Raw genomic sequence first — 27,047 nt, forward strand, 5'->3', positions numbered from 1 at the left:
CACAATAATTAAAAATAATATATTTATTAAAATAATAGAGTTATTTTAGTAAAATTGTATAAAAAATATATTTATTATTGTCTTTAATTTGCATACTAAAATTTTAAATTGCAGTCATTCTTACATATCAGAAATTATCCTTACACATATTAGCAGTAAGATACTCCTATAAGTACCATAATATAAAAAGTGATTCTAAAATGGAGGAATATTTGCTTAAAAAAAATAGAACATTACTTTTTTTTATAAAAAATAGTTTGGACAAATATACAAATAAGTAATAAATCACATTAAAAGAATTAAATAAACTGGACTTTATATTATTTTTTGTGTGTAGATATTAAGTGTCTTCTTTATATCCATAAATATTAAGTGTATGAATAAAAAACTGGTTAAAAAAAATTCAAACTCTATCAACCGTGTTCTTAAATCTTTGACTAATAAATAATTATAAATTGTTAATATTAATGTAAATTGAATAGTATTAATTACTTTATTTATTGTAGAAATAGGGTGAGGTCCACAACAAATAAAGAATTGAATGAGTAGTAGAAATTTGAAAAAAGAAAAAGAGAATTAAATAGCATCTTTTTTAAAAATAACTTGTCCGTTGGTACTTTTTGTAAGAAAAAAAAATGTACGCAATAAAAACTTTATTCTGACGTGTCCTGATCTTAAGCGTCCATTTTTGAAAGATATTCGAACTTTAAAGCATAGGGTTTGAAACTCAAGAGTCCGCCTCTTTATGTTTGAATAGAGAGCAGTAGCGTTTAACTCTCTTTTTCCATTTTCAATTCTCCATTGTGCATTGTGGTGCTTGATGTGCATTTGCAGATCTTTCTTCTGTCTCATTCAAGTTTGGATCGGCAAATGCGCACCGTTTCGATCGCATCATCCATTTCCTCCGCTTCTCGCATTCTGAGTCTTATTGGGTGAGTGTGTCTCCAACGGTCATATTCGATTTCATTCGCATGTTGGTTCTCCGGTTCTCTTCCGAGTCTTAGATCTTGTTTTTGGTAGAATTTTACGATTCTTCGGTGGATTCGGAGTTTTGAACATCTTAAATTTGAATTGCTGTGTTTTTTATTTTTAATTTTGAAATCTTATTTGTGATTTTGAAATTGTGGATTGGCCTTCTACCCAATTGTGTAATTGAGCCATCGGGTGGATGTTTATCTGTATGATTCAAGTGGTGAACGCTTCGGAAATGGTGATATATTAAATTTGTTGAAGATTCAAATATGCTTTTATGAAATTGTTTGGTTAAGGAAGGATTCCCCAATCTTGAAATCAAGTTTTCTTGACTTCGATCTTGTTCACCGATAATTTTAGGAATCTTTGTTGGATTTTGAGATTGAACAACGTTAATTTAAATTGTTCTGTGCTTTTCATATTTGTGATTGTGACGTTGAAAATGTGAAAATGGATTAGTGTTCTTCCACTGTAAATTTAGTACTGGATTATGTAATTGAGTGTGATACAAGTGGAAAATGTTCAGAAATGGTGATGTATTGTTTTTTTTTTTTTTTTTTTGGATTTGAATTTCTTTTTATTAAATTGTTTGGCTGTGAAAAAATTCCTTGATTTTTTTTTGCTTTTAACTTATCCTGACTTGTGTTTCTTTGCAGAAGTTTGTTTATGCGATTTCTTAATTGAGGGAGGTACTATAATGATTTGGAGAAGCCATACGAGAGAGAATTGCAGTCTAGTGGGAATTGGGGAATGCTATTTTAGTTATCTGCCAACAAACTATGGAAGTCGATAGGACAATCCCCGTTGCATCAGATGGGGTTATAGATGGTGTTCAGAAAATTAGAGCTCTGCAAGGGTAATTTTCAAAATCGTCTTTGTTTCACTACATTCTTAACAATACATTTTGTTCTTTTAATCTAAGACAGGCCTTTAACATTAGCGTGATGAGTGAGTGAAATAAATATTGGTCGCTGTTTGGTCCGTTTCTCTCTAGCTACAAGGCATTTCTTGTAGCATCTTCAGCACTTAACAGTTGACATGTTTACATGTGGAGCTGTTTGTTGCTTTCTTTTGGGGAATAATTTATTAACAGGGTTGAGGATTGAGATCCTTATCTTCCTAATTTTTTTTTAATGCTCCAACTTTATTCTTGCTTTCTCTTAAACAAATAATGTTCCCGTATATAAAAACAAAGACAAAAGAAACCTCTATAGGTAACTGTAGTAGGTTGTTTCTATGAAGAGATGAAGTAGATTTTCTCTTACGATATAATACATATATGTAGGAGGACTACTGGCCCTACGAGGCGCTCTACAAAAGGACAATGGACACCTGAGGAGGTGGGTTTTTAAAAACTTTAAACTATTTCATCTTTTGGAAGTTTGGTAATGTTTTGCTTGTGATACAAAGTTCCTTTACTCAACTTGTATTTTTATATACTGGTAATGTTTTATTAGCTCTATAAAGTTATGTATCTGGTGAAGTTAAGCAGGTTTATGAGGTGATATTCGTGTGTTTTGTTTTTGCAGGACGAAATTTTGCGGAAGGCAGTTCAACGTTTTAAAGGAAAGAACTGGAAAAAAATAGGTAATATTTAGGTTGCGGACCCTCTTATATAGTGTGCATTTTCAATTCTGATTAAATTATGTTTGAAAGCGGACCTTAATATGCATGCTTAACGGGGAAGATATAATGGGGTAAAAAGGACTACGTTTCGTGGGGATCTATATTTTGGTCCAATCGACCACTTTTGTAATTCAACTGTGTTTCTCGTTTATATATGTTCTTTTTAATAATCTTCGCAACAAACACGTTAACATATTAAGCAGTAAGCACTTGTTAATTTATGCAATATTTTGTTATGTGACTTGTTCTGATTGCCAAATTTGTTTGTAGCGGAGTGCTTCAAGGATAGAACGGATGTACAATGTTTGCATAGGTGGCAGAAAGTCTTGAATCCAGAACTTGTCAAAGGTCCGTGGTCTAAAGAGGTAATCTCTACTTTCCATTTCTTGCCCGTGTTGATTTTATCTCTACATGCTGGTATTTATTCTGACGTGGTATTAGATTGTATCAATTTTCTATTTACATATCTAATCTGAACTTACCTATCGAATCTGAATGCAAACAGGAGGATGAAATAATTATTGATTTGGTGAATAGATTCGGGCCTAAAAAGTGGTCTACTATCGCACAACACTTACCTGGACGTATCGGCAAGCAATGTCGAGAAAGGTATGGGATATTGCATTTCTATTATTTTGTGCAAGACACAAGCATCATTAATGTACCTTTTTTGTCAAAAAATGATAAATTAGAGTATAATAATTACATATTTGTGTTCAGACTATCTTTATCCTTGTTGCATCGTATATACGTACATACATCATATTGGAGAATTTCGAGGGTGTAGTTAATTCTCATTTATGTAATTTGTAAAATGTATAGGTGGCATAATCATCTTAATCCTACTATAAATAAGGAAGCATGGACGCAGGAAGAAGAGTTGGCTCTCATACGTGCACATCAGGTTTATGGGAACAGATGGGCGGAATTAGCGAAGTTATTGCCTGGAAGGTAAATACATATTGAATTCCTTATTTTAAAAAATAAAAAAGGAGACGATTGAGGGGAGAGGGAGGAGGGGCATGCAACCATGGCTCTGTTTTTTTTTTTCTTTCAAGAAAAATAATTTTACAAAAATAAGAGATATGTTATGCAAAAAACCTCACAAACTTTTTATTATTAGGCTCTCAAGGTATATTTTCAACACTTCACTTCATTTTGGAATCACAGTTTCATATAAAGTACTGGGGTGTGGTGGGAGAGAGAAACAGATAGACCAACATTTATCAATAAAATTCTTGTATGTTTCTCTTTTTTATACAGGATCCCTGCGGTAAACTGCAGGAGATCCCAATTTTGTCACCCGAGTGTTCCTGGTTTTCTATGTGCAGTTTCGTTTCATTTTTGTCCCGTTTAAATAAGTATTTGGATTTGTGATGTACTAGTGCTTATGTGGCAACAGGACAGACAATGCTATAAAAAACCATTGGAACAGTTCTGTCAAAAAAAAATTGGAGTCCTACTTGGCATCGGGCTTGCTTACTCAGTTACAAACTGTACCACCAGTTGTTGGAAATTCGAATCAACCTATTGCTTCAACCTCTTCGATGTTGCAGCGGAATGGAGATGACAATTGTCCTAGGGGGATAGATGGAGAGGAAGTTTCGCAGTGTAGCCAGGAGTCAGCTAATGCTGGTCACTTGTCGTCAGCCAGAGAGACAAGCAGTGTTGTTTTACAAACTGGGGATGAGTACAGGCCAAATGAAGAACATAGTCAAGCATCCTGTTCAGAGCCATATTATGTGTCTCTGGATGAAGTTACCGCATCTCTTCCAGACATGACAGGCCATGAGATTTGCAATTCCCAATTCATTGAGCAGAAATATTCTCTCAATCCTATGAATTCCATAAATGGGGATAGTCGGCTTGATTTAACTGACTTGACCAATATTTCCTCCCTGGACTATGTGCAGGATTCATCGCAGTTGCAAAATGATTGCATAGCTCCCAGTGAAAGTCATGACATGGTGAATGTTCCGTTTCAGACTTCGGTGGGGTTAAGTGTTACTTCTCTGGAATCAATTAAAGCAGAACAAATGTTGATGTCTGATGAGGAATGTTGCAGAATTCTGTTTTCAGAGGCAATAAACGATGAATGCTTTTCTTCTGGAGATTATAATAAGGGTGTAAACATGATTGACTTGACAGGATGCAGCTCATTTCTTGGTCAGTCATCATTACCATCTGTCCCATCAGGGGTTTCTTCTACTGGTGATAGGTATCAACATGTGTATACTACCGAAGTCAATCAGTTGGTTGGGTCTGAGGATCAGCAGTTTGTCTCCAGAACACAAGATAACATAATTTATGCCAATGACTTATCCAGTTCTCCTTGTATCCAGAGGATAGACAGCGCGGAAATGCAAGAGCCATCAGATGTTGTGCAAGATAATTCAAAATTGGTCCCTGTAAATAGTTTTGGCTGTGGATCAGACGTTGAGCAAACTTCCTATCCAACGGATGAAAAGTCAAATGTGCATACAGAACAGGAGGAAACAGGTGCTCTATGTTATGAGCCTCCCCGCTTTCCAGCAAGCTTGGATATTCCTTTCTTAAGCTGTGATCTTGTACAGTCTGGGGGTGATATGCAGCAAGAATTCAGTCCCCTAGGTATCCGCCAATTTATGATGTCTTCTATGAACTGTCTAACTCCTTTTAGATTATGGGACTCGCCTTCCCATGGCAGTAGTCCAGATGCTTTGTTGAAAAGTGCAGCTAAAACCTTCACCAGTACACCATCTATATTAAAGAAACGTAACCGAGAGCTTTTATCTCCACTATCAGACAAAAGAATTGACAAGAAACTTGAGATTGAAATGACATCAACCTTGATAAAAAACTTTTCCCGATTGGATGTCATGTTTGATGACAATGAGACCCAGGGAGGAGATTCGCTTCCTCCATCTTCAGTACATAAAGGGGACTCTGGTGCCTCTGTTGAAGATAATAAAGAGAATTGTGGACAAGCTGTTAGAGTGGAGAAAAATAAGTCTGCAATTTTGGATGACGAAAAGTCAGAAAAAGATTTAGGTGATAGTAATTCTCAGGATGAGATTAAGCAGCAGCAACCTCTTGATGCTGATTCTGAGATAAAGAATGACGTTAGTGCTGCTGCTGAGACTGTAAGTATTATTTTCTTGTAATAAGCTGTTATCCAAAATTTGTAAATATATACTTATCTCTGTCGTTATTGTGTTTGTCAGGTGCAACAACCTTCTGGAATTTTGGTTGAACATGATATGAATGACCTGCTACTGTATTCTCCTGGTCAAGTTAAATTAAAATCAGAGAGAGTTCTTACTTTGAGTGCTAGAACTAAAAAAGGTTCAGGCTCAAGGATCAACTCACCATCTGTTTGGATAAAGGAGCGTGAAAGACTTTCAGTTGCTGTTACTTGTGTACAGTCTATCAGTTCATCAGGCCCAGGGGACAATTCGGGTGATCACACTGCAAAAGATGGTGATCTTGAAACATGTAGCATGTAATTTTCTTTAAAATAATTATTATCATTTTGGTATTACCGCCCACTGTTTCCATTTCCCATTATTTTTTGAGTGCTTTTATAATGAAACTGGCATTTGAAAAATTCTGTCATTATGCCGCACTTGAAAAATTCGTCCATCCAGTTTTTCTTATTTGCAACGTTTTGGACTCCAATGTCATTGCTCTGTCGCTTTGATTGTCAAATTATTCTGTGGCAATGCGCAGTGTTTCTGACTGCTTGTTGCATTTCAGATTTGGTGGAACACCTTTTAGGAAAAGCATTGAATCTCCTTCGGCATGGAAATCTCCTTGGCCCTTCAGCACTTTTTTGTCTAGCCCCAGGATTGATACTGAAATTACAATTGAGGTACTAAAGATTCTGTTGGACAATTATTTCTCTTGAAGTAGATTTTAATTTCATTACAATAAAAACAGAGATCATTTTTACAGGATTTTGGGTATTTCTTGAGCCCTGGTGACAGAAGCTACGATGCAATCGGATTGATGAAACAGATCAGTGAACAAACTGCTGCTCAATATGCCAGTGCTCATGAGATTTTAGGAAATGAAACTCCGAAGGCGTTACCCAAAGATGCGTCTGGAATCGACAGGGATGGAGACCAGGAAAATATCGATCCTCAGAATCAGCACAGGAACCATTCTCAGTTGGCTTCAAGTGCTTTGGTAAAGTTTAACTTCAACCTTTGTCCTTTGATTCACATATTCACCTTGTCCATTCCCACAAGTCAACTTTTTGTTGAAAAGTTGAAACATTTTTAGATCTACTGATATTTCATCATGAAACTGATGGTAAGAGAAACACAAATATAACATAAAGATTAAATATGTTTTTACTCATGAATTTTTATCGAATTTTGTTTTTAATCTTTGAACAAATTTTATCTGACTTTAGGCTTGAAATTTATTTTCATGAATAAAATATTTCGACACCAAGCATAAAATGCTAATAGAATAAAAAGTTCAAAAATTAAAAGTGAAATTTGACAAAAATTTAAAGACTAAAATTAGTATAAAAAATAATTGTTTGAGAACTAAAAATAAAAATTGACAAAAGTTCGTTAACTCAAAATATATTTAACCTCATAGAGAATATAGATCTCCTAATGTTTCATCATAAAGGAGTTTATTGGCTTGCAGGTGGAGCGGCGTATACTTGACTTTAGCGAATGTGGAACTCCGGTGAAGGGTGAAAACAGCAAAACCTCAGCAATGAGTTTCTCAAGCCCGTCTTCGTATTTGTTGAAGGGCTTTAGATAGTTGCTCCTGCTCGTGCACTGTAATGCTAAAGTCTCCAGATGTTGTCCTCTTCATCCTTAAGTATATTTTATATATAGTTTACTATTTTTTATAATTTTAATTTTTGTTGTCTAGCTTACAGTTATGAGACTTGAATTTGTAATTGTAATCTACTTCAGTTTGTAACATTCTCGATTCTTAAATTGTCGCCTCTATAGTAAGCAAATATACATGAAACGATTTAGACTTCTCTACCTGCGTGAATAAGCTTCTCATAGCATCTTTATATTCTAAACAAATATTATAAAAAAAGTCTGGAAGCAGTATAATGTCACCAAATGTCTGCAGCACCTACAAACAGGTATGGATAAAAAAGAAAAGAAAAAAAAAAACAGATGAAGGTATGGGAAATAAGAGCAAGCATGGGGGGATTCACATACAAGATAATTTTTTAATCTAAAGATATTTATACGACTTGATAGTGGCTTTAAAACATTTATCATAGATATTAACTCTTATGATAAATTTTTTTCAAAGTAAAATAGGATTAGTGATTTGGAATGGTGGTGAAATTTGAAAACATATTGTTCATGAAATGATATATTTACTTAAAAAGTTAGTTTTGATTTTACTTGTTACAATCGCAACAATTGAAAGATCTTTTATACAATTGAATTTTGTGAAGAATTTAATGTGAAATAATACTAGGGATGGTATTTTTTTACAAAATGAATAATTGTTTGATTACATTCAAAGAGAGATGATAAATTTTCAAAGTGAAATGGGATAATGATTTGAAATGGTGGTGAAAATTTGAAATATCAAATGATATATCTACTTTAAAAGTTAGTTTTGATTTTACAATTGAAAAATCTTTCATAGAATTGAATTTTGGAAAAAATTTAATGTACTAGAGATGATTTTTTTTTTTTTTTACAAAAATGAATATTTGTTTGATTAGATGCAGATAAATTGTTTACATATACAAATAAATCATACATTATTTTCAAAAAATACAGACAGATATCTATAATAAAAAAATCATACATTATTTTCATAAATATATAAATGCTTAGAGGACAATTGTTTATTTTGAAGTTTATTTTTTGTCATATTTTTATAGAAGTTTATTTTTCTTTTGTAAAATATTATAAATTATTTTTTTGTCCCACTAAAAAAAAACTCCAGGATCCACCTGTAATAGCACGGAAAGCTCAAAACTTCATGCTTTCGAAAGGCAACTAACAAACCAACATGTGTTGAACTAAGAAAAGGAATCTTGAATTCATTCTTAAAATTTAAGTGTATGAAAAAAAAATAATTAAGAGAAACCCATACTTAAGACTTTGATTGTATCATATGAGAGATTGATTTCACTTACTAAGAAATACTTGTAAGAAACAAAAATGTAGAAGGAATGTATATTATATTTTCATTGTAATTCATGTCTGTGTGCACACACAAGTAAAACTAAGATATAAAAGAAAAAAATAAATCTTAATTGATGTTATGATTTTGTGATCAAATCATTGTTCTAATTACATTAATTAAGAAAGTTAAACTATAAGAAAAAGTATAACAATAATTTTTTTAATAACCAACACTAAATATAAGGAAAATCATTTTGTTTGAGATGATCAAACTAATTTTATGTCAATCATTGTTTTCATGTTAACATCCTCCCTAGAACTTGAGCAATATCAAGTGCTCGATACAACTCTTAAATATATGAGAAAGCATTCCTATCTTCAAAGATTATCATACAATATCAATGAAAACAATGAGAAATTTTTTGCAATAATCAATCGTAATGATCAATAAATATCATAATATTCTATGTATGTACGAAATGTCAATTTTTAAGCCATTCTTAATATTTTCACTTATAATAAATAATACTTCAAAATTCTCTAAACCTCTAATGCTAGAACTATCGTACATATAATCTCCTCTTCTAATTAATTCTTCTACTTGTCTTTCTCTACTCATCTTAAACTACCAGAAACTAATTCTCTCTTTTTTTCCACTATAAATATCTTATCATTTTTTTCTCTACCAGTCATTCTCAACCTTGTAGTATACGAGTATTTAAGATATTCACTCATTTAATACAACAGCACTCTCATATTTACATATTTTATTTTTATTTTAATAACCAAGACTTGAATCCATATACCATCACGAGTCTATCTTACCAACTTTTAGCCAAAACTGATCCAGCGAATATTTGATCACGTCACAAATAAAGAAACGAAACAAAAATGTTAATGCTAAGATTTTGTCTTCTAGTCTCGCAACAAAAATAGGTATCATTGTTGATGTTGACAATTATTACACAAAAATAATAGAAGCCCACCTATGGGGACTAGGGAGCAAGATGAAAACGGCAGTCTGCAACATGTTTCAGACACCTCGGGTCACAGCTGCATGTATCGCATCCGCCAAATGTGGCACTGTTTTGGAACTCAGACCAGCCATGCTAATCCTCCTGCAACATAACATAAGCAATGCTTGTTAAGTCATCTGAAATATCGGCATAGAAGCATAACTATGCATAATGGTTGTCTGTGAAATATTAGCTCATAATGCAGGCAAAGATTAACAACAAAAGATAGCAAAAGCAAATTCCGAGTTTGCATCGCCTCAACACAATTCTCAACAAAAAAAAAATGCATCATAATACAACGTGTATTCGCAAAAAATGTCATTTACATAGAAAAGTAATCAATCTTAATTCTGCAGATTTTCGAACGTTTTTTGATAGCGAAACAAAATAAAATCTTTAAAAGCAGAAGTCATTTGACAAATTTTCATTTCTTTATAAAAGAGATGACCTGTGAGAGTGCTGGACAGGAAAACAGGGCTCACCGAGGAGATAACTCAAAAAAGAACTTGGGACAAGAAAAACTACGTTTTCTTAAAAAAATAAAATTCTAAATGCTTTGTCACCTAAGTTTTCTTAAAAAACTACGTTTTTCTTTAATAAAAATTAAGTTCTTAAAATACTTCCGAGTCCCACATATTTCTATTATAATGCACCAAAAAGGGTTCCAATGTGTGACCCCCCCAATTTGAGAATTGGGACACATTCAACTTCATGCTTATTATTTTATACCAAAATTTTTTTGACAAATGCATGGTAAGTAAGATAATGAGGGACATTGCTCATATTCACACTAGACTGGAGCAAAGAACACAAAGAAAAGAAAATGCGTTTCATATTCATTTGAACTCATTCAATGAAATCATAAATAGAGTATCTTACCCATCAGATGTCATATATATATGGTACTCATTAGTCATGAAGGAAACTTGTTCAGTATTCAATCCTGTGAAAGTAAACATTCCAATCTGTTTGATAATGTGACTCCAATCACCAGGTGTGCCTGCTCAGTTAAAGGAGAAATAAGTAAAACAGCAACTTATGTTTCACAGATACAGAAACTAGAAATAACAGAGCAGGGCAGTCAGTGTAAAGAATGAGCAAACAAACAATAACTTCTAGCATACTGGTGCAACAATAATGATACAGATCCATCCAAAAAGACAAAACTAAAGGAATTGCAAAAGGAACTTACCTCTGGAAAGTAAAGCCTCAAAAAGTTGTTGGCGCATACTGATAATACGGTCAGCCATTGCCTTCAACTCAATAGTCCACTCATTGTACAAATCCCTGAAAGAGAAGCAAAAACAGGTGGGAAATTTGAACACAGTAAAAAGTCACATAGCAAAGGAATGCATAGTAGGATCTTCTCCTTGGCAGTATTAAATATATAGACACAACCAACAGATGTGGTGAAGAAATCACAACCAGTAAAATGTTCTCAAGAATCTCCCTTCTAGAGGTAATGAAACATATATTGAAAGCATGAATTCTATAAATACCGAAGAAGTTACAACAACTTACAATCCAAAATTCATTACCACTTCACTGTGCCATTTCACAAAAAAAAAAAAAAAAAAAAGAGAGGAAAGAATAATAAAATATTCGAAAACAAATCCTTCTCTGCCTGGTTCGTCTTAGAAAGCAGAAGAATCTAGGCTCATTACCCGTCCTTGAGAATGGCAGCCACAATGGATGCACCATGAATGGGAGGACTTGAGTACATGGGCCTAATCACAAGTTTCAGCTGGCTCTCAACCCTGCTTGCAACATCAGCTGACTTGCATACCTAGGTGAAAACATTAGGGAAACTTATCAAAACACACTAGAGGTTTCTGGTCATCAAAGAAAAATGAATATATAAATTACATTATATGCACTAAAAGGATACAAAGATTCGAAAAGTAATCAAGATAATAATCAGATTCAGTGGGACACAGAACATGCACGATTCACTTATCATTACTAACAAAAAAATCTTCATTGTCTCTATTTAATGCTTTGTGAATCTTACAATGCTTAAGGCGCCAACACGTTCTCCATAAAGACCCATGTTCTTTGCATAACTTTGTGCTACCAGCAATTCACCCCCATCAGCAACAAACAAACGAACAGGCTGCGCATCTGCATCTAGACTTCCGCTAGCAAAACCCTATAGAAAAAAAAAATCATAGTTTAAAAATAAAAATAGGCATCCAAGACGGTAAAGATAAATTCTTGTGCGGACATGATCCACCTAGGACAATGCAAGAAACAGGAAGTTAAAAGCACTAAGTTTGAATTTTTCTGCCCATGCAAAACTTGGGGATCCAGGGGATTTCAAGTGAATGGATTTTGTAATTTTAACGTAAAGACACAAATTTCTATATGGTAAGAGGAGAATAGCAAGAAGTTAAAAATGCTTGCCTGATAAGCACTGTCAAAGAAAGGTAACAAAGCTTTTGATCTTATTAGCTGCCTAATCTGCTCCCATTGCTCAAGGGTTGGATCAACACCAGTGGGGTTATGTGCGCAAGCATGTAGCAAAACAATAGATCCAGACGGAGCAGATGAAAGATCTTCCATAAGTCCTGTAAGAAACAGAGTAAAAATTAACATAAAATAAACATCATGATTTTTTTAAATATTGATCAGGATCCATACGAAATTGGACATAAATTAGAAAATAAGTAACAAACACTTCACAGCTTGATTCAATAATTTCCAACCTTCAAAGTCAAGCCCTCGTGTTGCTGGAGCATAGTAGCGATATGTTTTGACAGACAACCCTGCTAAGGTGAAAACCTTTGGGTGATTGCCCCAAGTTGGTGTTGGCAAGTATATTGTTCGCTGAAAAGACAAGGGCAGTAAAAAAAGTTAAAACGGGACCGTCAAATTAATTTCAGTTAAAAGGAACAAAGAGGGGAGAAAAGTCAAGGACAAAGCACTTTACTTGGTGATAATGTTTAGCCAAAAATTCACCCCCAACTCTTAATGAACCAGTTCCAGACAAGCCTTGAACGGTGGTAACCCTGTTCTCTTGAATAGCAGGGCTATAACAAACAAACGTAAGCATTAACAATTAGGTACTGACTAGAGAATTTTTTTTATAAACAAGAAACCACTGACGATCGTTCTATTATTAACCTGTCAGCACCGAAAATAAGCTTAGCACTCAATTTATTAAAATCAGCAAGCCCAACAATGGGAATATATTCCTTGTTGCGAGACCTGAAAATAACACAGAACAGAACATTATAAAAAGTTCAGCATAATATCACCGTATATGAGAAGAAAGAAAGAATAGTCAAGTACTAACACGTCATTCACGAGCTGCTGCTCAACTCGCCTCACTACATTCAGAACAAGAGGTTTTCCTTCCTGGAACAATCAAAAGTATTAGCAAAAATCACAAGTTACCAGCCGAATGAATATATTCGGTAATCGTTAGTTACAACAAGTCATTCATTCACTAACATTTTCAGTAGTCAAATTAATGGCAACAACGATTTCATTATTGAATTAACGTAAACTAGTTTATCTCGTCCATAATAATTTAGTAATGACAACTAACAACTAACAACCACAGGTGTAACCAAATAGCACTCTCAAGTCTCACCTCAGTTCGGTAAGCACCAACTCCCAAGTTGACCTTCACTGGACTTGGATCTTTGTTATAAGCGACGGTCACCTGTTTTGCAACCACACAAACAACAATTAATAACAAAAACCGAAAACGATTCGTATGATCAGAGTCAAATTTACGTTAACAAATTTCCAAACGTAACGCAACAAGGAACGTGCTGCTTCGAAATTCATACGTAATAATCACACACAGCGTAGGATCACACAAGGAAACGATAAATCCGTCCAATAATGAATAATCTAAACCTAGAGGCTATATTCACTAAATGAAATCAATAAAAAAATAATCATCAAAACTAAAAAAACATTGACACGAAGTATAGATCGTTGAGAGAACGATCTTGAGAATTCGGAGAACGAAAAAGTAAAAATAAACGCGCGATCTCACGTGATACGCTATATATTTAAATATTATATATATATATATATATATATATATATATAGTAGCGGTGAATTTGAATAAACAGTGTTGTGAGAAGAAAAGAATATACCCCGAGGATAGGATCTTCAGGCGCACGAACGAGTTGAGCGAAGACGGAATCGGAAGCTGCGGTTGGCGAAGCGGAGATATCGTCGTGAGAAGCCATTGGATTGTGAGCGCAAACGAAATGCCTCGCGAGAGTGTTGAGTCTGCGATCGCTGGGTGAAGAACAAGAATAAGAAGAATCGAAGAGAGAGGTAGTTTTGAGAATAACCGGTGGGCGCATGCTGTATCTATGTGTGTATTAATTCTATTTTCTCGGGTTTTTTGTTTTGTTGGTCCCTGTAAAGAAAAAAGAAAAGTATTCCCTCCACGAATTACAAAGTTGAAAAGAAAACCAGCGTTTAATTCATTTCATTACAATGCGCTGCGTATTTTTCTCCCTTATATGTGAGAAGACTGAATTTTATTTTTTTTTTCTTTTTATGTAATGGATGATGACGACTGACACGTCGCGGCGTATGTATCGTTTAGTCGGTGGGTCACCTTACCGCTCGTCGTTTCAACTTTCTTGATGCAATAAAAGCGTGACAAAGACCACCTTCTAACATAAATTATTAGCATAAGCAGACACGTTGGAATTAACACCGTGCAAGGCGACAACACATTATCTTATAGCATTATAATAAGATAAATAATTAGTTCACTGATATTAATTAATATAAATAATTAGATTGAGTAATTTTAATTAGTTATTTTATATATTTTATTTTATTTTTAAACACATTATACTTAACTCGATAAATATTTTTATCATTAATAGTGACTTGTGTAGTTGTGTTATTAATGGACAACAAATCTATTTACTTACATGAAGATTGAGTAAGTATCTCATTAATAAATTTTATCACAAATAAAAGTATAAAAAGAAATTAATAACTAGTACATTGAAAGAGGATATTCATTTATTTACTTTATATAAAAGACTTAAGATAATGGCAAAAATAGAAATACATAAGGTTTTCTGTGCCACTCGTCATTAAAAAAAAGAATAATAGTTCGTGTTGGTGATTACTTGACTGGACTGACATTCAAGACCAAATGTTTTAATCAAGTTATTTTTTAGACTTAAATATAATTCGATCATGACTTTGTTCACACTTTACAGGGGTCAAGTTAACATTATATTTATATACATTTAAATATTCGACTAATTTATTGCATATTAAAAGGAAAGTAATTTTCATGTAAAATAATCTAATAATTAATTTTTTGAAGATTTTAAAAGTTAATTTACTTACAGCGTATAAATGTTTTTTTAAAAAAATGTAGCTGATTTATAAATATAATTATAAGTATATATATATATATATACATATATATATATATATATATATATATATATATATATATTCTTTTCAGTTTTTGGTTAATTTGAAAAAATAAAACAAATACATGGTTTTTTTAAGTAATTATTTTTTTAAGAAAACGGATTTTTTTACAAATAAAATAAAATAAAAAACGGGACATTATTTATAATTATATCGTAAAATTTAAAAATACAAATTTAATCAAAACATCGTTTGTGATACATTTTAAAATAAATTATAGTATAATAAATATACTTTTTTTTTATAAATGAGTAATATAGTATAAACCTCAAAAATCATTTTAATATTTTCTCAAATAATAGAAATATTATTTTTTATATAAAATAAACTTTTAAAAAATTATTAACAAGAAAGTGATTATTCTAAAAAATAATAATATATAAGTGTTAATTTCTTTAGTTGATATATTAATTTTTTTTATTATTGTTGACATATTGATTACTTTGTTAATGTTTGTATTAAAAGTTTTTCTAAATATTTGTCAACAAATTGATGTTTGTATATTATATTTATTTTTTGGATAATTTAGTTATTAGTATGAAATATCCACCGATTAAGGAATTTAGTTGATTATCTTTAGTGGAATTTCCTCTCCTGACCACCTTGTTGATGTTTGTACACTACATGAGAATTAATAAAGTAGGTAGGTTTGAGAGTTAGTCACTTTTAGTATGGTTAGATATCCTCGTTAATCATTGCCTTAATCCTTATGACCTTTTATTATGGTTTAGGACTCACTTTGAGGTTGAGTCTAATGCCACCTCAAACCATAATCTCATATTTTATATCCCTCATTTAAGTTTGAGTCACTATGGCTAGGTAAGTTACAATTAAAATAGGGCTTGTTAAAAATGTTTCATCCTCACTATAATTTGGAGAACTACTCTATGATCTCATCATATATTAATTATGGAACATTTATACATGATTTAATGAAAAATAAAAGGATCATAAGAAAAAAATAAATTAAGACACAATTCAGAAAACTTTATTAGACACATACCATCCAATTCCTATAAATAGGCATCATCTTGGTATAAAACCTTTCCATCTTGTTACTTTATGGAAATCCTCACTAACTTATATGTTGGTTTTTCATTTAAAAAATAACATTTCCTTTCATGGTTTGAAACATTAGGGAACTCAAAGCCAAAAGACAAGGACTTCAACTTGATATGATATAATATATTCCATTGTTACTAAGTAAATTTTAACACTCCTCAAATTCAACATCACAACTATGTACTTTATGACGCTTCACATGATGACACTTTACTCAACTTCTTGTTAGTCAAAACCTTTTACTAAAAGGGCGGAACCCTGGGTTTCCTTTTTCAATGTTCAAACACTTTTAGGGTCAACAACCGTCTCTACAAACTAACACAAGACTTTTCACTATATGTTACTAATTCTTAAATTGCTTAAAGTCAAACATGTTTAACTATAAAGTTCTTATGATGAGCTACAAAGCTATTAAAAAATAATACATCTTATTAGTATAGGTAGTACTAATTTTTTTAAGTGACTCTGACTATATAGTATCCCACCTACATAACCTTTGGATCTCTCGCATTTCAGTATGTTTGGGATGTTATAAATCTATTAGCTTACATTTAATTTGTCTCCAATCCACATTGTATTAGGAGAAAGGACTTGCTTTTATACAATTTGTAATGCTCCTCAGATTCAACATCTCAACAATTACACTACACTCAACTTCTTGTTTATTAGAACCTTTCACAAATGAGAACCATTAATGGGTAGTACTAGTTAATTTATTTTAAATCATCCTCAATTATATAGTCTCACGTATTTAATACTTCTAGATCTCTCTCATTCTAATTTGCATGGAATGTTACAAAAATTAATTGTGTTTTACTATAACTTTATTTTTCAAAATCGTAAAATTGAAATTTCTTTCATCATCTTTTACAATAGTATTTATAGTTATGAATATTTCAATTAATTTTTAAAAAATTAAATTTCTATATAAGATATTAACTTGCAAATGAGAATGATAGTTAAACGCAAACTCAACAAGTACTAAAACAAACGTTACTTGCAATGAATAATTTTTTTTTACCTATTTATCGGGTCAAAGTGAAAATGGATCTCCATTAACATTATTATTAGATGAAATCCTAGCCCTTCACTAGATTTACTAATGTAATGTATTTTTATCATAAAATCAGATTTAAAAAAATATTAAAAAAATTAATGACCAGATCTTTATACATGAAAATGAACTTGGAAGTTGGAACAGGAAGGATCGCTTCCCAGGTCTAAATACTATTTTTTTTAATCCAAACTACATAATTATCTTTGCGTGTGCGGGTTGAGTTGGTTCTTATTATTATATTTTTGTAGTAAGAATTAAAAGTTGATATTTTTTTTTTAAATTAGTTAAAAAAAAAGGATAATCATGAAAATATGAGCATAGATAAAAGAATTTAATTAACAGTCTAGTACATATCAAAATAAAAAAAAGATATAAAATATTTAATATTTTATATTAAATATTTTAGATAACAATTTTTCATGAAATGTCTTTATGGAATACAACTAATGATCTCAAAGTGGTATAAATGTAATCAAAAGCATTTAATTGAAGAATACAACTAATGAGTCATAAAAGTAGTGTATGTGTCTGCATGTAAGAAATATGCATATATTCTTCAATTAACTACATGTGAAAACTGTTGTCTATCCTCCATCAATGTAGCAATTGCACAAAAGTTAAAAAAAATAGTAATTATAGGTTTAAGGTGATAAAGTTTGATATGGTTAAAAACTTATATAAACTCTTATAATTTGGTACTCACAAAAGAGCTTGATGAAGTTTGGTTCCATTGTATCTAGTTTGGTATAAGCCTAGATGCATAGTATTAAAAACAATATCAGATTTAAAAAAATATTAAAAAAATTAATGACCAGATCTTTATACATGAAAATGAACTTGGAAGTTGGAACAGGAAGGATCGCTTCCCAGGTCTAAATACTATTTTTTTTTAATCCAAACTACATAATTATCTTTGCGTGTGCGGGTTGAGTTGGTTCTTATTATTATATTTTTGTAGTAAGAATTAAAAGTTGATAATTTTTTTTTAAATTAGTTAAAAAAAAGGATAATCATGAAAATATGAGCATAGATAAAAGAATTTAATTAACAGTCTAGTACATATCAAAATAAAAAAAGATATAAAATATTTAATATTTTATATTAAATATTTTAGATAAAAAATTTTCATGAAATGTCTTTATGGAATACAACTAATGAGTCCCAAAGTGGTATAAATGTAATCAAAAGCATTTAATTGAAGAATACAACTAATGAGTCATAAAAGTAGTGTATGTGTCTGCATGTAAGAAATATGCATATATTCTTCAATTAACTACATGTGAAAACTGTTGTCTATCCTCCATCAATGTAGCAATTGCACAAAAGTTAAAAAAAAATAGTAATTATAGGTTTAAGGTGATAAAGTTTGATATGGTTAAAAACTTATATAAACTCTTATAATTTGGTACTCACAAAAGAGCTTGATGAAGTTTGGTTCCATTGTATCTAGTTTGGTATAAGCCTAGATGCATAGTATTAAAACTGCAAAAGTATCGCATAACAATATTTGTATATATGACATCAAATGCTCCTGCATTCACAAATTGTAATTTGTGTAATTAAGTTTTACAATTGAACCTTATCTTCTATCATGCAACATAAATTTTGAGTATTTAAATATTAGAAAAACAAAAATGTATCTGTATGTAAAAATTTTAAAAGAACAACTACAATTGAAAAATTATACCTATATGATTTCTTACCTATTAAAGATTTTGCAACACTTTTAAAGGTTCTAGAAGACCTCTTTAAAAACAACATTAGTGGTAGACATCAATGATTTATTTTCTTTGTCATGAATCAAGATCTTCAGCCCCTGTTTGTTTTGAACTCTAGAAATTGCAACATATAATTGTCCATGACTAAACCCTGACCTAGGTAAGTAAATTCAACATTTACTAATGATTAACCTTGGGACTTATTAATTGTCATTGCATAGGAAACAATGATTGGAAATTGTCTCCTAATCAATCAACTTAAAAGGCCATGAAGATTATGATGGAGATATAGACATGTGTGGTATATAAATCTCACTTTCGTTTGAATTTTCAGACATTATCTTTGCTCCAATGACATGATTAGCTAGTCTTGTAACAATCATGCGAATACCATTACACAATCCTTCAAATTGATCTAAATTCCTTAAAAGCATTAAAGGTGTCCCAATCTTCAATTTAATTTTATGTTTTGGAAGACCTGATGAATCATAGCTAAGGTATTGTTTTTCATCACCTACAACAATATCAACAAAAAAGTATAGCCAATTAAGTTGAAACTACTATTTATCACACTAAGTATTTAAAATGCTAGATTGTACAGTGAAAGAAATACCTGAAATTAATACCTTGAATTTGTTCATTATATAAGTATTTCCTTCTTTCAACTTCGACTCCCAACAATCCAATTCTTCCTTTCTTACAATTGCTTGTATCTTGTCTCCTTACAAGGTTGATTTAAAAATACAAATTGTTATGTTCATGGCATTAATGTCATGTAAAATTTGTTAAAAATATGAAAAATACCTTGGAGTCCATTATAATCATTTCTAGACTCCTTCTACCACGATTTTGGACATACCACAGATCAATTATTCTAACAGCAAGTTTCCATGTTTCTTTTTTACTATCAATTTCTTTGATCAAATCAAACTTTCTTGCCATTTCGTTGAATTCTAGTAATAAGCAAAAATACAGAGAATCATTAGAATAAAGTCTAATAAAAAATATTCACTTATCTTTGGTTCAAATGTCAAACACAACAATGGATGTAAAATAAAAAATATTGTTTCAAACAAAAATAAAATTGAAACTAATGTTTCAAACAAACATGGAGTAATATCTTTAGTTCAACAAAACAATGGATTAAATAAAAAAAGACCAGCTTAAAATAAAATTTTATGACTTGGGACGATTTTATTATTTCAAACAAAAGCAATAATGATAAAGCTAAATATAGTTAGAGAATGATGAATCTAAGAAAACTCATGTTTATATTATGGTAGTAGAATCTAAGAATACTCGAGTTTGTGTTATGTTATGTTAAGTCGAAACAATTTCATGTAAGGTTTTGAATGAGACAAATATAATGCATATTGTTATCTCTAACAAATGTGTTAGTGTTTCAGATAAAGACATAAGTACAGACAAGCTGAAAAATAAAGAATATGCATGTATCACCTTCTACACCAGAACCAAGAAGAAATGAGCTAAACACCGGATAAAGGTTGATCAAAAGAAGGAAATATGTCAGACAAAGATATCCACAAAATACAATGCCTCTTTCACAACATAGATAACATAAGAAGGAAAATAATGAAACCACAAACGATGGACAAATTTAAGTTAAAGTATCCCAGATGGAGTCAAGAGCTTGCATAACTGACCAGACAGAGACTCAAATGCACAAATGAAAACTAAAAGATGTTGGATTACGTCTGAAGTCACAACAAAAAAAATTACCTAGCATCCAAACTCTTAGAAGAACAAGTGAAGTCATTAAAATAGAAGAAGAAAGAAAAGAAAAATGGACTAGCGCTTATCCACAAGTCAAAGTTGCATGTGTCAGAGCAAGTACACCTACCAGTCAGCAAAAGACAACGCATCTGCAGCTACAATGAAAAAAAAGTACAAATATGCCTAGGTTATGGTTGAAGTCAGACATAGAAGCATACAAACGGTACAAAAGACTTCACGTAACCCCAAATCACCAAGCAAATATTTAATGCAAGATCAAAGACATTAAATGCAAGATCTACGAAGCTTGGACAAACTAAACAAGAGAACTAGACAAATCAGTCGAGCATCAAGATTGGGACTAATCACAGAAGGAAGAACATTCAACAAACACTGGATGAGTCCTACTATAAGTCGAGACATTGAAGTATCAGAAAAAAAGCCAAAACAGAACTAAACCTGGAACAAGACAAAGACGTGTTAAACATCAGATGAAACTAGATGGTCAACTCTAATAAAAGAGCAGTTGAGGCAAGGCACATCATGAAAACCAGACAAATCAAGTGAATTGAATAAGACAAAGTACAATATATGCACCAGACGACTATGAGTCCAATATCAAATGAAGGTGTGTCAAGGACAACCTGCAGTGCAACATAAGGAATTAGACGAAGCATGAGATAAAGAACAGAAGAAAGTCAACAACACATAAAACGAAAGATAACACAGATTGAAAGACACTTCAGACAAAAACAAAGTTTGTGCTCACAATATTGACTAGATCAAAAGAAAAGTCAAAGCATTAAACTCAGATGCACAGGACTGGCATATGCAGACGAAGACTGCCACACAAGATTAAAGAATCAAGTCTTAAAAGAACAAATCAAGGCATCCTTTGCAATCACTCAAATGCTCTCAACGTAAACACGTGATCAAAGAGAAGAAGAGAAGCACGCAACAGCAAAAGCATGCATGTGTCAGAAAAGGACAAAAAAGTTCTTAGGTCTTTGTTAAATTCAGACACAGCTAATAACAAAGCAAAGAAGACTACACGCAATGTCTACCACAAGAAGCAACATTTAATGCAAGAACTCAAGCATTAAATTAAAAATCAAACTAGTCATGAACGACTATATCTGCTTCAACGGACACTTGCAACGGGCAGATTCTACAAGACAGTATATATATCACTATCTTAAACCTTGAAAGGTTGGTTTTTTGGCTGGCCTTTGGCTTTGTATTCTTAATCAAGTGATATCAAGCCCACTATGCAACGAAACCAGAGATAGAGCGTTTAGAGTCAAATGTATCATAGTATATTCATTTCTGTAAACTAAGGAGTTCCAAGCATGTGCATCTTAGGAACAAAACCTTAGTGAGTGTACCAATTTATGTATCCTCTCTGTGAGAGTAGACTAAACACTCAATCGTTGTAAAGACTAAGGTTGCATACCTTGGTGAGTGTATATTCTTATGTATTCTCTCTATGAGAGTAACCTTAACACTCAAACCAAACCTACCTAGTTGATATTTGTAAAGCCTGAAGAGGTTAAGGAAAGAATACTCAAATTGATGGCTCGAATGTAAACTTTTACAGGTACATGGTTTGTTATATATGTCTTTTTATATTATTAAATTCTAAGCCATTGATACTTTTTCGTATTAAAATACCGTTTTTTAAGAATCTATTCTTATCCCTTATAAAGCAATTCCAAGTTAGCTATTTGATCCACTTGCCTCTTCAGTATTGAAGCAAATAGAAAAAATGATAAAAGAGGAGAAGAAAAATATCAATAATATGATTAAATTCAATATTGACCAATACTACCATCATTGCAACTTTGCAAGACACTCAATTCTGAAATTTCTCCCAATACAAATTGTACCTCAAAAACTTTTTATGTACAAGATAACAACAACCAAAGAGAAATTTTAGATTACCTAATTTTGAGTAAAATATTCCCCAAATTTATGGAGTCATAAAATAACTGGATCTTTCTCAATTCTAACTGTTATCTAAAAGGTTCTATTAGCTTCAATGACATAAATAGAAAAAAATTAAAAAAGTAATCCATTCAATGTTGGTTGGTAATTTTTTTTTTATCATGTTATTCAAAGTAACTAAAAAAGATTAATTTTCATTAAAAAAAAAATCAGACTGACTAACTCCTGTTTTTTTAGTGAAGTTCTCTCTCTTGTTCTAATCACATTTCTTTCTTCTAACAACTAAGACCTAGTTTGTTATCTACAAAATAAAAAATTGACGAAATAAATAAAGCCAAAATAATTAATTTACTCCAAAATCATAATGGGTAAAATCACATCCACAAGTGCCACGCGAGAATACTTTGCTTTGAAGTTAAATATAACGAAAAACAACATTAAAACTCCAAACTACAGAAAAATAGGCATTAGGTGTCTAGCTGCATCTCTCATTTCTCTTAAACATATTCAAACAACATTCAGCGCATATTTTTATTTTTAAAATATAAACATATGCAATATAGTTTAAAAAAGTAAATGTAAATAAAAGACTAATTAATATAAGAATCTGCAACAAATATTTATAAATAACATAAATACAGCTCAAGACTCCTTGTTTGGTAAAATCTAAATTATTAAACATAAATACAGCTCAAGACCACTTAAACTTAATTGTGAAATCCCTTAAATAAAGCAAATGACCAATCTTCATGTCTTTTTTTCTCAACTCAAATGTCAACCTGCAAATAATATTCAATAAAAATAAATGTTAGAAATTGTTTAGTATTTTGTACTAAAATTAAATGTTTTTTCAATTCATGGATTGATATATTTGTTGAGGATAAATTGGTCACCAAAATTAATCAACGTCAAATTTTTTTATTTTGGGTCGAATTTGACTCAACCAAAAAAAAATTCTAAACTAATTAGTTAGTTTGGTTGAGATTCTCACATCTATTCATTTGAATGAAAACAGTAAACTTTAAACACTCTTAAATAAATCAACTATAATATCTTATTTTTATAACATCACAAGTGACTTTGACTCAAATATTTTCACCTATTTAACTCATTGTGAAATTATTTTAAACACTCATTAAGTAAAAACATGTAAAACAATTATACTTAGTTTTATCCTATTTAACTTAACATGACTCAAACACACTCAAATTAGTTTAATACGACGATTTCAAAATTTACAATATTTATTGTTTAAATAATTAAAATTATTTTAAAATATATATTCTATATCCTTCAACGTTAAATACTCAAAATAAAAAAAGTATGTACGTATTAATTTAAACACCATGTACCAAATTAAACAGCACACACCTAAAATTGTGATAGAGTAATTTAGTAAAAGGTAAAATATTATAACAGTTGAAAATAAGAAAAGTATTGAAAGAAAATGCAGTAGAAATTGAAAATAATAATAAAACAACTTTACCGAATCTTTCTGGGTGGGGAGGCATTCTATTGGTGCATTACTTGCAAGATAGAAAAAACTGTTTGAACCAAAGCCAAAACAAGGAGAATAATTCCAGCAAATGAAACTGCAGCTTGCCAAGGAGTTTTACAATAATCACGCCTCAGAGTCGACTTCAAAATATTACAAGGGTTTCCATAAAAATCATTCAACTCTTTGAAGATTTGATTGTAATAAGAATTTCTATCTGATAGCGTAACATTTTTGCCAAAACCATTAAACATGATAGCCACAGAATCAACATCTTCTAACCAGTTAATCAGTACTTTCTTTTGAATCAATTTATCCACATCTTCCTTCGTATTTATAAGGAACTCCATAATCTCAACATAGTCAATAATGTAGGATTCATATGGATAGTGACACTGTTCCAAAACCACCATATTTCTAAACAAAAATTCAGTCCAGTCATCCACTATCAACTCTGGAATTCTGAGAACCCCTCCTGAAAATGTCAAGTCTAGTAAACACTTATTTTCACTCTTAACCTTAATTCTCACTCCTGCTTCACACAACTCAGTCAGACTAGGAAGTTGTTGTATCAACACTTGTTCAATCCTAGATGGTCGTATTTGAAGAGGATGTTGTAAGTGAAAAGTTCTTACGAGATCGGTAAAGTGCTTTATGCTAATATTATCAAAACTCAAGTTGGATCTATTGAAATTTTCAAAATATTTAAACGAAAGCTCAAGAAATGAAGGGATATTATAATTAGACCTGGTGGTGAAGAACTTATTAAACAGAGCCTGAAGAATAGAAAAAGGAAGCTGGTTCTCAAGTAACAACAAATCTACTCTTATATAACACTTCAACCAAGGTGTTGAAAGACACACGTCCTCCCTTGACCATTCTTGAGCATGGTATCTACAAAAGAGCTCAAGTATAAAACTGGAATCCACAAATATGATCCTCACCAGTTCCTCTTTACTGAATTCAAGGGTGTCTGAATAAAAACGATGAAAATGGGGCTCCACCTCTTCTTTTATGTAGCAGATCCAACAATCCCAAGTTGTGTTGGTTCGCTGAAGAAAGGCCTTACAATAACTGAGTTTGTGTCTTTCCATGTTAAGGAGGTGAGGATGGAGATTGTGGTGAAAAGGGCCAATAGAAACAACATTTGGAGTGTAAGCATCTTCTTTGTGTTTGCGAATAGGAAAGGGCACTCTGTAGATGCAACACTCCGCAGTTACAGGTGCCTCTGCCCCATTCAGCATCGCCTCAAAATCAATCGCATCCATCATTCTAGTCAACCAAAAATCAACATAGTTAAAGTGAAATAGAGTTCAGAAACAAAAATGAGTATAATCTAGATGGGGAATTATGACAAAGATTACCAACTTTCTTTGGATTCGATTTCAAGATCTTAGCGAGAGAGTTCTTTCATTTTTTTTTTTTTACATACGCATATCACCTTTAATATCCAACAACATGTGCCATATTTTGTACTATGATTGACCAAGACTTTATCAATTAAAAGTGGACCGGATAGCTTGATCGGTCCCATCTAAGGATAGGTGAATGAGACAGCAAACCAAAAAAAAAAAATAAAGAGAAAAATTTTGGTTTTATAAAAAAATAATTTAAATAGACAAATATACTTAAAATATGTAAAATATATAAATAATCTAGTCTAAATTTCATTTATATATTAATTTTTTATTAGTATAAGTGAAATTATATTTATAAAATAAACTAATAATAGAAAACATTTTTAAATTTTTTTTAATGATAATATTAAAATCTTAAAAAAAATCATTAAAAAACTTTAAATTTAAAATTTTAATATAATTTATATTTTTATTTATTTAATATACAAAAAGGATGAGCTAGCGGCTGGCCCTCTCTGCCTGTGACCGACCAATGTTTTGGTGGGAGTGGTGGCTTGACTGCTGAGTTTAATCGTTTTATCAAATCCATAAAATGATATAAATATAAATTATTTAAAATTTAAAACATAAATTATAATAAATAGGTGCTCCTATTATAATTCGAGAACTTATAAGATAAATTAAAAAATATCTTAATGGAGTTTAAATGTATTAAATTTGAGCATAAATATTTGTAATTTTTAATACCAAAATTAATCTTTGACTAAATTGTACTTTTATTTTTTTTATTTTTACTGGTTTATAATTTTAGTCACTCTATTTTAAAATAAAAGTATTTAGTTCTTATAATTTTAAAAATATAAAATTTTGATTTTTCTGTCTAATTGACAACTACTAATTGTTATGTTTTAAAGTTTACTCATATTTAAGTGATGTGACATTTAGTAACATGATATTTGAAAATAACAAAATTAGAAAAACATGTAAATAAGATTTTTATTAATAAAATAAATACTAATCACTCATAAAATTAGATATACAAACTAATTTTTTTTATATTATTTTTTTTATTTTTATTGTTAAATTAAAATATGATCTTGGATCCCTCAAGTTTAGAATTTTAATGCTAATAAATAAAATATTTATATAAGAAAAATGTTTTCAAAAACGTATTTGAAAATACATTAGACAAAGTATAAAATACAGATTATCCTTCAAGTTTAAAGTTTTAATGCTAATAAATAAAATATTTTTAATAAGAAGAATGTAAACTTTTATAGGTACATGATTTGTTATATATGTCTTTGTATATTATTAAATTCTAAGTCATTGATACTTTCTGGTATTAAAATATCATCTTTTAAGATTTTTTTCTTCCTTATAAAGCAATTCCATGTTAATTATCCGATCCACATGCATTTTCAGTATTGAAGCAAATAAAAAATTATAAAAGAGGAGGAAAAAAAATCATTAATACGCTTAAATTCAATATTTGACCAATACTAATATCATTGCAAAACA

The 27,047-nt window shown here is 31.0% G+C and overlaps 3 protein-coding genes across 5 annotated transcripts; 1 reads left to right on the forward strand and 2 right to left on the reverse strand.

Annotated features, from left to right (window-relative positions):
• The first annotated feature begins 728 nt into the window (after positions 1-728).
• On the forward strand, positions 729-7,592 carry MYB3R-4 (myb domain protein 3r-4). 2 transcript variants are annotated; one of them, XM_020361717.3, is made up of 12 exons: positions 729-932; positions 1,629-1,828; positions 2,258-2,312; positions 2,502-2,559; positions 2,869-2,963; positions 3,104-3,207; positions 3,421-3,549; positions 4,001-5,720; positions 5,802-6,079; positions 6,334-6,448; positions 6,532-6,765; positions 7,240-7,592. In XM_020361717.3, the coding sequence occupies exons 2-12, from the start codon at positions 1,752-1,754 to the stop codon at positions 7,357-7,359; spliced, it is 2,985 nt and encodes a 994-aa protein (XP_020217306.1). In that variant the 5' UTR covers positions 729-932; positions 1,629-1,751; the 3' UTR covers positions 7,360-7,592. The 2 variants fall into 2 exon arrangements, with proteins under 2 accessions (XP_020217306.1, XP_020217307.1); XM_020361718.3 differs by having other exon boundaries at positions 1,632-1,828.
• A 1,989-nt stretch (positions 7,593-9,581) lies between these two features.
• ASP3 (aspartate aminotransferase 3) lies at positions 9,582-14,186 on the reverse strand. The gene is made up of 12 exons (XM_020361839.2): positions 13,838-14,186; positions 13,320-13,391; positions 13,020-13,081; positions 12,848-12,931; positions 12,654-12,753; positions 12,430-12,550; positions 12,128-12,291; positions 11,736-11,873; positions 11,389-11,510; positions 10,917-11,011; positions 10,604-10,724; positions 9,582-9,826 (listed from the first exon to the last, which is right to left on the reverse strand). Exons 1-12 carry the CDS (start codon positions 14,051-14,053, stop codon positions 9,742-9,744), a joined length of 1,380 nt encoding a protein of 459 aa, XP_020217428.1. The 5' UTR covers positions 14,054-14,186; the 3' UTR covers positions 9,582-9,741.
• An 8,993-nt stretch (positions 14,187-23,179) lies between these two features.
• Positions 23,180-25,662, reverse strand: LOC109800001 (UPF0481 protein At3g47200). 2 transcript variants are annotated; one of them, XM_020360676.3, is made up of 3 exons: positions 25,533-25,662; positions 24,160-25,440; positions 23,180-23,452 (listed from the first exon to the last, which is right to left on the reverse strand). In XM_020360676.3, the coding sequence occupies exon 2, from the start codon at positions 25,437-25,439 to the stop codon at positions 24,186-24,188; it is 1,254 nt and encodes a 417-aa protein (XP_020216265.2). In that variant the 5' UTR covers position 25,440; positions 25,533-25,662; the 3' UTR covers positions 23,180-23,452; positions 24,160-24,185. The 2 variants fall into 2 exon arrangements, with proteins under 2 accessions (XP_020216265.2, XP_082933730.1); XM_083077604.1 differs by having other exon boundaries at positions 25,537-25,649.
• Positions 25,663-27,047: the final 1,385 nt, after the last annotated feature.

Source organism: Cajanus cajan, chromosome 6, assembly GCF_000230855.2.
Source record: "Cajanus cajan strain Asha chromosome 6, NIPB_CcT2T_4, whole genome shotgun sequence".
In the NCBI taxonomy this organism is placed as follows: domain Eukaryota; kingdom Viridiplantae; phylum Streptophyta; class Magnoliopsida; order Fabales; family Fabaceae; genus Cajanus; species Cajanus cajan.